This window comes from Palaemon carinicauda, chromosome 41 (assembly GCF_036898095.1).
Source record: "Palaemon carinicauda isolate YSFRI2023 chromosome 41, ASM3689809v2, whole genome shotgun sequence".
Lineage (NCBI taxonomy): Eukaryota > Metazoa > Arthropoda > Malacostraca > Decapoda > Palaemonidae > Palaemon > Palaemon carinicauda.
Window position 1 is genome coordinate 34,410,835 of NC_090765.1, and position 15,055 is coordinate 34,425,889.

At 33.2% G+C, this 15,055-nt stretch overlaps 2 protein-coding genes across 4 annotated transcripts in view; one reads left to right on the top strand and one right to left on the bottom strand.

The window, feature by feature from the left end:
* LOC137632515 (uncharacterized) overlaps positions 1 to 15,055 on the bottom strand; it is a 315,753-nt gene that overhangs the window by 96,738 nt on the left and 203,960 nt on the right. The gene's annotated exons all lie outside the window — the stretch shown is intronic.
* LOC137632511 (golgin subfamily A member 5-like) lies at positions 1,588 to 15,006 on the top strand. The gene is made up of 4 exons (XM_068364478.1): positions 1,588 to 3,265; positions 7,373 to 7,484; positions 13,034 to 13,119; positions 13,296 to 15,006. Exons 1-4 carry the CDS (start codon positions 1,639 to 1,641, stop codon positions 13,523 to 13,525), a joined length of 2,055 nt encoding a protein of 684 aa, XP_068220579.1. The 5' UTR covers positions 1,588 to 1,638; the 3' UTR covers positions 13,526 to 15,006.

Sequence of the window (15,055 nt, forward strand, 5' to 3'; positions counted from 1 at the left end):
CCTTGATGATGCTGTATATCATAAGGCAGGCAAACAAATTATACACACTTTGTCATTGGTTTCATGCAAATCAGATAAGAATTGACCACGATATAGCAATAAATACGTTTCTGACATTTTCGTTACCTTGACCTTCGACCTCATCACTCCCAAAATCTAATCAAATTGCCCTTGGATGATGTTCAATCATCCCACCATATTTCATGAGATTCTGTCAAATAGTTTTTGAGTTATGCGAATCACAAACAAACACAAATAAAATAAATAAATAAATAAATAAATACACTCATATCAAAACACAACCTTCACAGAAACGAAGTTGACTAAGCTGATAAGGAAGTGAAAATCACAAAGGTAAAGTTATCAAAGCTTCCAAGATAAAGTAGTTAACAAAAAAAGTATTTAGTTTATCTAAAACGTCAGAGTGCAACCTTCTTTGTAGCATTAATAGGTAGTAGGTTGGCCAGGGCACCACCGCCCGTTGAGATACTACCGCTAGAGAGTTAGGGGGTCCTTTGACTGGCCAGACAGTACCATATTGGATCCTTCTCTCTGGTTACGGTTCTTTCCCTTTGCCTACACAGACATCGAATAGTCTGGCCTATTCTTTACAGATTCTCCTCTGTCCTCATACACCTGACAACACTGAGATTACTAAACAATTCTTCTTCACCCCAGGGGTTAACTACGGCAATGTAATTGTTCAGTGGCTACTTTCCTCTTGGTAAGGGTAGAAGAGACTCTTTAGCTATGGTAAGCAGCTCTTCTAGGAGAAGGACACTCCAAAATCAAACCATTGTTCTCTAGTCTTGGGTAGTGCTATAGCCTCTGTATCATGGCCTTCCACTGTCTTGGGTTAAAGTTCTCTTGCTTGAGGGTACACTCAGGCACACTGTTGTATCTAGTTTCTCTTTCTCTTGTTTTGTTGAAGTTTTTATTGTTTATATAGGAAATATTTATTTAAATGTTGTTACTATTCTTAAAATATTTTATTTTTCCATGTTTCCTTTCCTCACTGAGCTATTTTCCCTGTTGGGGCCCCTGGGCTTATAGCATCCTGCTTTTCCAACTAGGGTTGTAGCTTAGCATTTAATAATAATAATAATAATAATACTATAAGGACCAACCACTTCAAAAGCACTAGAATATTTCTTCTCGAGTCTCTTCTCTTTTGATACTTGGAATACACATTGTTTATTCTACACTAGAGTACTAACTTTATTCACTCAAGATAATGTATTTACTTTATCTAAAACGTCAGAGTGCAACCTTCTTTGTGGCATTACTATAAGGACCAACCATTTCAAAAGCACTAGAACATTTCTTCTCGAGTCTCTTCTCTTTTGATACTTTGAATACACATTGTTTATTCTACACTAGAGTATTTACTTTATTCACTTAAGATAAGGCTTCTAATAACCATAAACATAAAGTACTAGAATATTTCTTCTCGAGTCTCTTCTCTTTTGATACTTGGAATACACATTGTTTATTCTACACTAGAGTATTTACTTTATTCACTTAAGATAAGGCTTCTGATAACCTTTAACATTAAGTGTACTTCATATGCAACACTATCATATTGTCAGATCAGTCTCTCACATACGTGTTTTGTGGCATCACTCAACATCCCAAGAGATGAAGTATAGTATACTGATAAACTGTGTCTTGCTCCAGAATCTACCGTCTTTTGTGTGTATTAGTGTAACTAAAGTCTCAAGATCCCACGATAAAGCAATTGTTTCGGATACATTAGGAGCCACTAAACAAGAGGTACAAGATGCACGTATTGCAACAGTAGCAGATGCGATACAAGATAGAGGTATTGCAACTGTAGAAGGTGCGATAAAAGATGCAGGTATTGCAACAGTAGCAGGTGCGATACAAGATACAGGTATTGCAACAGTAGCAGGTGCCATACAAGATACAGGTATTGCAATAGCAGCAGATGTGATACAAGATACAAGTACTCCCATAGTAGCAGATGCAATACAAGATACAGGTATTGCAACAGTAAAAGGGTCGATACACGATACACGTATTGCAACAGTAGCTGGCATAAAAAGAAAAGATGAAACTGGTGAAATTAGAAATGAATCCTATGATGCTGTTCAACGTTCTTCCATTGAACGCTCCATTCAAAGGAACAGTGAAAATAGCAATAGATCATCAACCCTAATTAAACGACAAGTGAAGAAAGACAGCCAACGTGGAAACAAGTACGCCACTAACAAACCACTCCCTAAAATCTTAAGCCTTCTGGACAGCATATTGAATTTTCATTCTGGTGTAGAGCAAACTAATGTTACAACTAACGCAACTCAAGAGGAGAGTGATTTAATCTCAATGAATGACATTCTCACAAACAAATCTGACTCGACTGGAGTTTGGGACGACGTTTTCAAGGTGGTGACATTCAAGATTTCCAGAGATTCTTTTTCGAAATTGTTTTTTCCTGATGACTCGAGCGCGAAAAGCAACGTGTCAGATGATGATGCATCTATAACAAACCCGAAGAAGGAGAGTTATCCTCCGTCAGGGTTTGGGCAGTCTTCCCTTCGGAGGGAGAGCTTCCTTTCGCCAGGCTCTGTTCAGCTGTCTTCTCGTTCTCGGGGAGATTTGCCGAGGGCGGAGGTAAAGACGGAGAAAATTGGTCATCCTAAAGAAATAAAAAAGGAGAGAAGTTCCAAAACCAAAGTCGAAAATGAAAGACTTAAAGTAAATGTGAAAATTCTTCAGTCAAAATTTGATAAAAGCGATGAAACAAAAAACAACGATAAAAAGAATATTACGGATATTCTGAAATATATGACCAAACTGATCGATGAGTTCTCAGGAGAAGCCAGACATCAAAAATTACCAACCACAACAATTTCTCCCTTAGATATGGAAGAAATACTAAAACAAATGCAACTGTCAATCGATTTGGCACAGGACAGAACGCCGAACAGTGTAAGTAGGAACCTCATAGGACTTGAAACATCAGCAAGACGCGAGCATAAAGATATGCAGACGATTATAAACGAGATGGATAAACTATTAAAATTTGAGGGAATCCATTCTTCAAAGGCACCTTCCTCCAGAAAGGATTTTCAAAACGTCTTTGATCAAATGGAAGAAGTGATTAAGGAACATAAAAGATCTATAAACACTGAAGTATCGAGATATTCGCTAAACAGGGGGAGAAGAAGCTTAAAAGAACAAAAACGCAAAAATCATTTGGTTTTGCCGAAAACGAGGAATGGTACTTTACTGAATTTTAAAGGTAATACAAAATTGTTTTGATATTCAGTCAGCTAAAGGAGCTTCCATAAACCCATTTGGTATCCTTAATTAAAATCTAAAATTCTTCAATTCTTCTTTCTCAGTTTTATCCGAACTATAATATTTCAAATCTTTAATTCTTCTTTCTCAATTTTATCCTAAATATTACATTTCAAATCTAAAACTCTTTTTTTTTTTTTTTAGTTTTATCCAAAATATTACATTTCCAATCTAAAACTCTTTTTTTTTAGTTTTATCCAAAATATTACATTTCAAATTTAAAACACTTTTTTTTAGTTTTATCCAAATTATTACATTTCAAATCTAAAACTCTTTTTTTTAGTTTTATCCAAAATATTACATTTCAAATCTAAAACTCTTTTTTTCTAGTTTTATCCAAAATATTACTTTTCAAATCTAAAACTCTTTTTTTTTTTTTATCCAAAATATTACATTTCAAATCTAAAATTCGTCTTTCTCAGTTTTATCCAAAATATTATATTTCGAATCTAAAATTCCTCTTTTTTTAGTCTTATCTAAAATATTACATTTCCATAATAATAATAAAACACTTCAAATCGAACCATATCTACTTCAAAGGGACCTAACAGCAAAATTACTAGTAAATATTAAGTTTAATTCGTACAAATTGTTCATTGATCAAACTCACATTAGTTCATTCTCATAAAAATTTATATTTTATCCGGAATTTTTTTCCTTCTGGAAAAAACATTTCCATAATAATAATAATAATAATAATAATAATAATAATAATAATAATAATAATAAACTGTTCAAATCAAACCATATCTACTTTAAAGGGACCTCACAGCAAAATTACTAGTAAATATTAAGTTTAATTCATAAAAAATTGTTCATTGATCAAACTCACATTAGTTAATTCTCATAAAAATATATATTTCATCAGGATTTTTTTCCTTCTGGAAAAACATTTCCATAATAATAATAATAATAATAATAATAATAATAATAATAATAATAATAATAATAACAATAATAATAAACTCTTCAAATCGAACCATATCTACTTTAAAGGGACCTCAGACACAGCAAAATTACTAGTAAATATTAAGTGTAATTCATTCAAATTGTTCACTGAACCCACGGTTAATTCTCGTAAAAATATATATTTTATCAGGATCTTCTTCTGAACAAAGCTAATGGGTCTCATCTCTGAAATTGACCTGACTGATAAAAGAATTGTTACATAAATAAGTTTATCTCTAGATAACCTAATCTATCAAGTACAATCAAACATTTTGGTCCCTATGGCTGGTCAAGTACTGATAATAGTTCACCCCATGTCACTTTTAGACTATTAATTCGAGGAATAAATGAAAGGAATCCGGTTTACGTTAATAATTTTACATTTAAGACTGCTATAAAAATGAATACTTGAATAAAATATATCAATTCGATGAATAAATCAAAGGAGTTCGGTTTACGCTAATAATTTTACATTTAACACTGCTATAAAAATGAATACTTGAAAAAATATATTAATTCGATGAATAAATCAAAGGAGTTCGGTTTACGTTAATAATTTTACATTTAACACTGCTATAAAAATGAATACTTGAATAAAATATATCAATTCGATGAATAAATCAAAGGAGTTCGGTTTACGCTAATAATTTTACATTTAACACTGCTATAAAAATGAATACTTGAAAAAATATATTAATTCGATGAATAAATCAAAGGAGTTCGGTTTACGTTAATAATTTTACATTTAACACTGCTATAAAAATGAATACTTGAATAAAATATATCAATTCGATGAATAAATCAAAGGAGTTCGGTTTACGCTAATAATTTTACATTTAACACTGCTATAAAAATGAATACTTGAAAAAATATATCAATTCGATGAATAAATCAAAGGAGTTCGGTTTACGTTAATAATTTTACATTTAACACTGCTATAAAAATGAATACTTGAAAAAATATATTAATTCGATGAATAAATGAAAGGAATCCGGTTTACGTTAATAATTTTACATTTAAGACTGCTATAAAAATGAATACTTGAATAAAATATATCAATTTGATGAATAAATTAAATGAGTCCGGTTTACGTTAATAATTCTACATTTAACATTGCTTCTAAAAAAATGAATACTTGAAAAAATATATTAATTCGACGAATAAATTAAATGAGTCCGGTTTACGTTAATAATTTTACATTTAACATTGCTTCTAAAAAAATGAATACTTAATAAAATATTTGTTTCTAGATAAATATTAAAGAATGTACATAAGGTAATTTAACTTTGGCCCAACATTCACTCATACACAAAAGAAACCTAACATTCCTGGATTATACAAGTTGGCCTTTAATTAAAAAAAAAAAAAAAAAAAAAAAAAAAAAAAAAAAACTCTAGATCTAAATATTTCTTAAACATGGACAATTCTATCATTTGAGATACATGGCGTATTTTTCGTATAGTGGAAACTCGGTCTATAATAAGACTAACAATCCTTTCTTACATAATTTTTGTAGCTTCTGTTTGGAAATTCTGAAATTCAACCCCTCTGAGCATTGGCAGGTTTTGAAAGATAACATCTAAGGTTTGGCCATGTCAGAAAATCTCCTTCAAACTTAAGAAGGGCTGGTCCATCTTTTTCTGGGATATTCACCTCACATTTGGGAGGCTCTGAACACAAATCTTATTGATAGAATAGCGCCTAAGGCTCTCCATATAATGTATAGTTCGTCTCTTGTTTTCATCTTGAGATCACCAGACTGTGATTGTTTACACACACTGCAAACCAACCTAGTATCGGTGGCCCTGATTAGTACGGCTTTCCTGATCATGGCGGTACACAAACTTTCACCATGTTAAGGTATACCCCCACTCAGAAAGGGACATGTATACTATGTGTGTGTGTGTATGTATATATATATATATATATATATATATATATATATATATATATAATTATATATACCGGTATATATATATATATATATATATATATACATATATATAATAATATATATATACATATATATAATAATATATATATATATATATATATATATATATATATATATATATATATATATATATATATATATATATATATATATATAAAGTTTGACCCTTTCAATACCTACCTAGTGTATACCTCTTACACTCTAGTTCGTATAGTTTTAACTGAGTTTTCGACAAGTTTCCAGAACATGGAATTCTCTTTTCCAGATTTCCAGAATAATTCGACCTGATACTATTTCAACACTCAGATCTGTTAGCACTTGAAAGATGAAGTCCAATGATAAATTTTCCTTCAGGAGGCGAGACTCTAAAGCTTTTCAAGTTAACTTCTACATCAAGTGAATTTTTTCATCATTAATTAACCACAAGTATCAAAGTACCTTGTAAATCCCTCAGTTTCAGAAATATATAAATTAGTTTTCATGACCTAACATTCCTCTACCTCTCCCATATAAAGGTGAGTACAGGCTATTTAAATGATAAGAAACCTGTATTTCCCCCAAATCATCTTAATCAACTAAATGTGTAAATGCAACCAAATTTATTTTTTTAATTTTTTCCCACTAACTTATAACTTATCTTTTAATTTTTTCCCACTAACTTATAACTCATCTTTTAATTTTTTCCCACTAACTTATAACTTATCTTTTAATTTTTTCCCACTAACTTATAACTTATCTTTTAATTTTTTCCCACTAACTTATAACTTATCACTAACTTCTCAAACAGCAAACTCAGATAGTTGACTGCATATAAAACTAGAAAAGCACTGAGTGCAGACCTCCGTCAAGGCAGACAATTTCCAGAAATCAGCTTGCCTTTTCCAGAATTGATTTAGACCGTAGGCGTATTTGAAGTCTGTGTGACAACCATGTGCGTGCTTAGGTTAAGGTTAGGGTTAATTCGGTCAACCATTTGCTCGACTTTGACCTTTAACCTAGGACTTTAAAATTCAATCACTTGCAAGTCTAAACATAATTAATCAATAAATGTTTCACTACTCTATGAGTAAAATTGTGGTCAGGAAGTTGTTCACAAACAAACAGACAAAAAGAAGCGAAAACATAACCTCTCCCCAACTTCTACAGAGCCCAGCCAGGACCCGTGCACAGAGCCTTTCGTAGATGTCGCTTACAAAGTATGCATCCTCCCTGTCTTCGATCGCCAACTTTCATGGCATGACGCACACCAATACTGCAAGTAAGTATTTCATATTTACTATTTTTCAGGGATCGGTAGTAACCAAACCTTGGGGTAATGGATAGTTTTCAGAAAAACGTGTTTTCAATACAAGTTTGTTGAGAGTTGAGAAAGACGTGTTTTCAATTCAAGTTTGTTGAGAGTTGAGAAAGACGTGTTTTCAATTCAAGTTTGTTGAAGGTTCAGAAAGACAAGTCTTCAATTCAAGTTTGTTGAAGGTTCAGAAAGGTGTGTTTTCAATTCAAGTTTGTTGAAGGTTCAGAAAGACATGTCTTCAATTCAAGTTTGTTGAGAGTTGAGAAAGACGTGTTTTCAATACAAGTTTGTTGAGAGTTGAGAAAGACGTGTTTTCAATTCAAGTTTGTTGAAGGTTCAGAAAGACATGTCTTCAATTCAAGTTTGTTGAAGGTTCAGAAAGGTGTGTTTTCAATTCAAGTTTGTTGAAGGTTCAGAAAGACATGTCTTCAATTCAAGTTTGTTGAAGGTTCAGAAAGGTGTGTTTTCAATTCAAGTTTGTTGAAGGTTCAGAAATACACGTGTCTTCAATTCAAGTTTGTTGAGAGTTGAGAAAGACGTGTTTTCAATTCAAGTTTGTTGAGAGTTGAGAAAGACGTGTTTTCAATTCAAGTTTGTTGAAGGTTCAGAAAGACATGTCTTCAATTCAAGTTTGTTGAAGGTTCAGAAAGGTGTGTTTTCAATTCAAGTTTGTTGAGAGTTGAGAAAGACGTGTTTTCAATTCAAGTTTGTTGAGAGTTGAGAAAGACGTGTTTTCAATTCAAGTTTGTTGAAGGTTCAGAAAGACATGTCTTCAATTCAAGTTTGTTGAAGGTTCAGAAAGGTGTGTTTTCAATTCAAGTTTGTTGAAGGTTCAGAAAGACATGTCTTCAATTCAAGTTTGTTGAGAGTTGAGAAAGACGTGTTTTCAATACAAGTTTGTTGAGAGTTGAGAAAGACGTGTTTTCAATTCAAGTTTGTTGAGAGTTGAGAAAGACGTGTTTTCAATTCAAGTTTGTTGAAGGTTCAGAAAGACATGTCTTCAATTCAAGTTTGTTGAAGGTTCAGAAAGGTGTGTTTTCAATTCAAGTTTGTTGAAGGTTCAGAAAGACATGTCTTCAATTCAAGTTTGTTGAGAGTTGAGAAAGACGTGTTTTCAATACAAGTTTGTTGAGAGTTGAGAAAGACGTGTTTTCAATTCAAGTTTGTTGAAGGTTCAGAAAGACATGTCTTCAATTCAAGTTTGTTGAAGGTTCAGAAAGGTGTGTTTTCAATTCAAGTTTGTTGAAGGTTCAGAAAGACATGTCTTCAATTCAAGTTTGTTGAAGGTTCAGAAAGGTGTGTTTTCAATTCAAGTTTGTTGAAGGTTCAGAAATACACGTGTCTTCAATTCAAGTTTGTTGAGAGTTGAGAAAGACGTGTTTTCAATTCAAGTTTGTTGAGAGTTGAGAAAGACGTGTTTTCAATTCAAGTTTGTTGAAGGTTCAGAAAGACATGTCTTCAATTCAAGTTTGTTGAAGGTTCAGAAAGGTGTGTTTTCAATTCAAGTTTGTTGAGAGTTGAGAAAGACGTGTTTTCAATTCAAGTTTGTTGAGAGTTGAGAAAGACGTGTTTTCAATTCAAGTTTGTTGAAGGTTCAGAAAGACATGTCTTCAATTCAAGTTTGTTGAAGGTTCAGAAAGGTGTGTTTTCAATTCAAGTTTGTTGAAGGTTCAGAAAGACATGTCTTCAATTCAAGTTTGTTGAGAGTTGAGAAAGACGTGTTTTCAATACAAGTTTGTTGAGAGTTGAGAAAGACGTGTTTTCAATTCAAGTTTGTTGAGAGTTGAGAAAGACGTGTTTTCAATTCAAGTTTGTTGAAGGTTCAGAAAGACATGTCTTCAATTCAAGTTTGTTGAAGGTTCAGAAAGGTGTGTTTTCAATTCAAGTTTGTTGAAGGTTCAGAAAGACATGTCTTCAATTCAAGTTTGTTGAGAGTTGAGAAAGACGTGTTTTCAATTCAAGTTTGTTGAAGGTTCAGAGAGACATGTTTTCAATTCAAGTTTGTTGAAGGTTCAGAAAGGTGTGTTTTCAATTCAAGTTTGTTGAAGGTTTAGAAAGACGTGTTTTCAATTAAATTTAGTTAAGGTTCAGAAAGACGTGTTTTCAATTCAAGTTTGTTGAAGGTTTAGAAAGACGTGTTTTCAATTAAATTTAGTGAAGGTTCAGAAAGACGTGTTTTCAAATCAGGTTTGTTGAAGGTTTAGAAAGACGTATTTTCAATTAAATATAGTTAAGGTTCAGAAAGACGTGTTTTCAATTCGAGCTAGTTGAAGGAAGGAACTGGGATTAACGAAAAAGAATATCTATTCTCACCTAATTTCTACCTTTCTAATTACATACATCTGACTCGTTCAGAAAAGTGTAGGATTACTAGGATGAATTGCAAGAACACTATAAAATGACAAATGATCTCACAAATATATAGTGACAAATTATTATTACTTGCTAAGCTACAATCCTAGTTGGAAAAGCAGGATGCTATAAGCCAAGGGGCTCCCACAGGGAAAATAGCCCAGTGAGGAAAGGAAACGAGGAACATTCTGCATTCCAAAGGTCGATGAAAATGTGATAAATTTTTTTCTATATGAGATTAAGCAACCTTATATAATGATATGAAAAGAAACACGTTACAATTAACATTACAGTGAATTTGTAAGGCAGATTACATTGGTAACTCCTTTACATGATTCTGATTGATTGATCAATATCAAACTGTCAGGGCTGCAACAAATGATTCAATAATAAGCAAACTTTCTCAGAATTAAAGGGGGGGGGGGCTGAGAATATAAATAACTGCATGTCACCTATGCAATTTATATATCTTTTAAGTCATAGGAAAATGATGGATAGCATTGGCTATCAAATTGAACATTTAACAAATGATGAATGTGGATTAAATTTTCTAAAATCCTTTGCTTATGTTTATACTGCCTAACCATGGGTAGCCGATGTGGTAACGTCCCTGACCGGCAAACGCCAGACAGGGGTTCGAGTCCGGCTCAAACTCGTTAATTCCTTTGGTCGCTGCAACCTTACCATCCTAGTAAGCTAAGGATGAGGGGTTTGGGGAGCCTATAGGTCTATATGCTGAATCATCAGCAGCCATTGACTGGCTTTCCTTGGTCCTCGCTTTGGTGGAGAGGGGGCTTGAATGCTGATCATTATATATATATATATATATATATATATATATATATATATATATATATATATATATATATATATATGTGTGTGTGTGTGTGTGTGTGTGTATATATGGTCAGTCTCTAAGGCATTGTCCTTCTTGCTAGGGCCATGTCACTATATCTTGCCTCTGCCATTCATTAGCGGCCTTTAAACCTTTAAATACAGATTAGTGGAAAGAGCATTCGAATTTTCCTAAAATCCTTTTAGTAAATAAACAAATTATTGACAAATATATCTACATATACGTGTGCTTAAGTTTGTAATAGTAAACGGGTGTCATGGATGCAAAGGGTTCACATTGATTAGTACAAATATCTGATTTTGGCACAAATATATAAAGCCAAGTCAAAATAAACTTATAATTTCCCTCGATAACCAGATACAGAGACTCACGATAGCAATCCTCTAGTTTGACGACCATAGTAAGAGAATATTAAGGATATTGATAAACACTACTTACATGGTAGGATCAAATACTTTCAATACCTTAAGGTGTATAACCTCTTGAACACTTCTATATTGCCTTTAAGGTCTCTATATACAGAAAATGTAGACGCAGAAGCCCTTGGGACGTATAGCTTTTTGTCTAACCAAGCGGGATAAGAAATAAAATGAGGAAGCTCAGCGAATTAGTTCAAACGTTTAGTTTTTATAATCTTGAGAGAGAGAGAGAGAGAGAGAGAGAGAGAGAGAGAGAGAGAGAGAGAGAGAGAGAGTAATAAGCCAATATGAGAAACAATAACGTGCCAGCTTTAATAGAGCGAGAGAGAGAGAGACCTTTTATGTACAAGTATTGAGGTCCACACTAGCCCAATTATTCACTGCAACTTAACCATTATTTACGGAAGCTCATTGTGCATACCTCAAGTCAGTTACTAATGAGAGAGAGAGAGAGAGAGAGAGAGAGAGAGAGAGAGAATCTTTCCTACCTTATCAATTACCCAGAATTAATTCTTTCCTGTATTCGCTTATTTCCGAGAGAGAGAGAGAGAGAGAGAGAGAGAGAGAGAGAGAGAGAGAGAGAGAGAGAGAGAGAGAGACTCCTACCTTATCAATCATCAGGAATTAATCATTTCCTGTATTCACTTATTTCGCAAAAAGAGAAATTTTTATATTGATGCCGGATGATCTTCGCAAGAATATAAAATACTTATCCAAAGAGGATGTGACTTATGAATGGGCCAATTTGCTGCTCCACACAACACAATTTTGATTAATTTGATGATATAATGTTTATGTGAATTGACTCTTTAACTTAAACGACTTGGAGATTTTTGGCTGCGATATCATTTATCTTGAATGTTCAACTGCTCGTATATTTCTTAATAATACTATGGCTAGAATCTAGCAGTATTCTGCTAATGAATCAAACAATAAAATTAACAACAACAACAGAAAATGCAGTCGTTTCTAGTCCACTGCAGGACAGAGGCCTCAGACATATTAATTCATATCTGGGGTTTGGCCAGTTTTCATCACAACGCAGGCCACTGCAGATTACTGATGGTGGGAGATTTTCGTCTGATCGCTCACAGCAAACCAACCAAGTATAGGTGGCCCTGACTAGTACAGCTTTGCTGATCATGGCAATATGGAAGCCCTTTCACCACGTTAATGTATCCTCATTCAGAAATGGCAACATTGACTATACAGTAGTACGAAAAAAAAAAAAAAAAAAAAAAAAAAAAAAAAAAAAAAAAAAGGAATTACATAAGAAACTTGTGGTACATATACGTTCATCTAGCTCTGAACAAGGTGATCAGGCTAAACTTAAATTTAAGCTGGAGATTTTGTGATGGAAAAACACTTACAGGAAATTCCTACAGGTAATTAGAAAAGAAGCTGCAGAACACTTATTATTTGTTTATAAACAAAAGTGTGGATAGATTGATTTATTTTGAGTTTTCTAGCATCCTGACATCAAAGAGCATTGACGGCGATATCGTTTGTTACAAACAAAGGATAAGAGGAAATTAAATTTAAAAACCATAAAAGCAAAGATTTTCTTTTAAAAGTTAAATAGCTTTCAGAAGCCCTGCTTCTGAAATAAATCTAAAAATACCACTAGCATGGTACAACATATCCTGCCCAAGAATTTCGTTCAAGCCTTGAACAGATATGTATTTCTTAAGATGGAAAAGTATATATTGCACAAAGGGTTAAATTTTCATTAAAAAATAAATGTAAGCCATACAGGAAGACTTGCCAAAATGTCTCTAATTTGAGACAAAAATCATATATAATGAAAATAAGTACCTAGGTTAATTGTATCTTTCAAAATGACCATCAAGTTCAATCATTTCATTAATATTCAACCATCTCAACAGGCATCGCGGTCTAGAATTAGCCATGGATTCAGGAGTCATCAAAGGGAGGAAACACTTCAATTATCAACTAGGGTTGCCTGGCACAAGTAAGTCTGTAGTTATTGCATTTACGTGTTATGAATTTCCATGACATTTTTTTTAAGAATAACAATGCTGTATAGAAAAAAGAAGATTTTCCTCATCGTCCAAAATTTTTGTAAACGCTGACATCAACAACAAAAATATTTGCATTAATATCACCTTTGCTTCCTTGTCACTTCAGGAGAGCGCTGGACATTGTGGGTGGGAGGCAGGATAAGTGACGAAGGAAACTGGAAATGGAATGATGGCACCACATTACCAAACTTCTTCTGGAGCAAAAATGAACCCCGAGTTTATGGGCAAGACTCTACGCCCGCAGGAACCTGCATGGCTATACATGGATTTACTGAATACTATGGCGTTGCTCTGCCGTGCCATTACAAACGTCGCTTTGTCTGCCAGAAAATCTAAATTTCCACATTTTGTTCTGAATACAATACTAAGGTGTTGCTCTGCCGTGCCATCACAAACGTCGCTTTGTCTGGCAGAAATTTTAAACTTCCACATATTGTTATGAATACTATGGCATTGCTCTGCCGAGCCATCACAAACGTCGCTTTGTCTGCCAGAAAATTTAAACTTCCCCATATTGTTCTGAATACTATGGCATTGCTCTGACGTGCCATCACAAACATTGCTTTGTCTGGCAGAAAATTTACTTCCCCATATTGTTCAGAATACTATGGCATTGCTCTGACGTGCCATCACAAACGTCGTTTTGTCTGCCAGAAAATTTAAACTTCCCCATATTGTTCTGAATACTATGGCATTGCTCTGCCACGCCATCACAAACATTGCTTTGTCTGCCAGAAAATTTAAACTTCCACATACTGTTATGAATACTATGGCATTGCTCTGACGTGCCATCACAAACGTCGTTTTGTCTGCCAGAAAATTTAACTTCCCCATATTGTTCAGAATACTATGGCATTGCTCTGACGTGCCATCACAAACGTCGTTTTGTCTGCCAGAAAATTTAACTTCCCCATATTGTTCAGAATACTATGGCATTGCTCTGACGTGCCATCAAAAACGTCCCTTTGTCTGCCAGAAAATTTAAACTTCAACATATTATTCTGAATACTACAGCGTTGCTCTGCCGTGCCACAACAAACGTTGCTTCGTCTGCCAGAAAATTTTAACTTCCACATACTGAGATGTTTCAGCCATTAGGGCAAGCCTAAATGGTATAAATAACACTTCAAAGGAATATTTATCTTTAAACCCTTTTTATCCATCTTCTACCTCAAATTGTTTACACTGCTATTGTTGTTCTCTTATAGTAATGCAATTATGCTATTACAATATTAAATGATATACAAAACCCTTTGTAACAATAGCAAGAAAATTGAAAATTACCAGAAATATAAATCTATATTAATTTTTTTTTTAGTATTCAATTAATATGTCTCTAAAACTATACAAAGGGCACTAGAAATTACATTTAATTTTAGACTACAAATTCTGTATGTCTCTCTAACTTTTTAATGTCATTTTCTAAGTTAATTAGATTATAATTACTATTTTTCAACTCGATGTATTAGACTACACATTCTGTATCTCTCTTACCCTTTAAGGTAATTTTCTAAATTTATTAGGCTATATCGACTATTTTATACTCTAAGACTGTGTGGGATAAAATTTTAATGAAGAAAATCAATGTATATCTCTATCTAAGGGGATCATCACAAAGATTTGCCAAAATGAAAAAGGCCAAGCCACATAGGTAGCCACTAGAACATTTTCTTGCATTTAACTATCCATAATATCTAGTTTCAACATGTTTCAACAGTGAATTAGCCTTGGATTTTGGCATTGACAATTATATTTATATCACCTATACAGCATTTTCAAATATATCTTATTCTATATAAAAGTTTACTATAAACAGATTTGAAGTTTCATCCATAACCTTTTCCTATAATAGAAAAGAATAAAAAA

Bases quoted from the DNA above. Each gene is read 5' to 3' on its own strand.
- LOC137632511 (XM_068364478.1), top strand. From the start codon at position 1,639: ATGAAGTATAGTATACTGATAAACTGTGTCTTGCTCCAGAATCTACCG. The intron at 3,266-7,372 runs GTAATACAAAAT...CAACTTCTACAG, and splicing joins TACTTTACTGAATTTTAAAG to AGCCCAGCCAGGACCCGTGC. The intron at 13,120-13,295 runs GTAAGTCTGTAG...TTGTCACTTCAG, and splicing joins ACTAGGGTTGCCTGGCACAA to GAGAGCGCTGGACATTGTGG.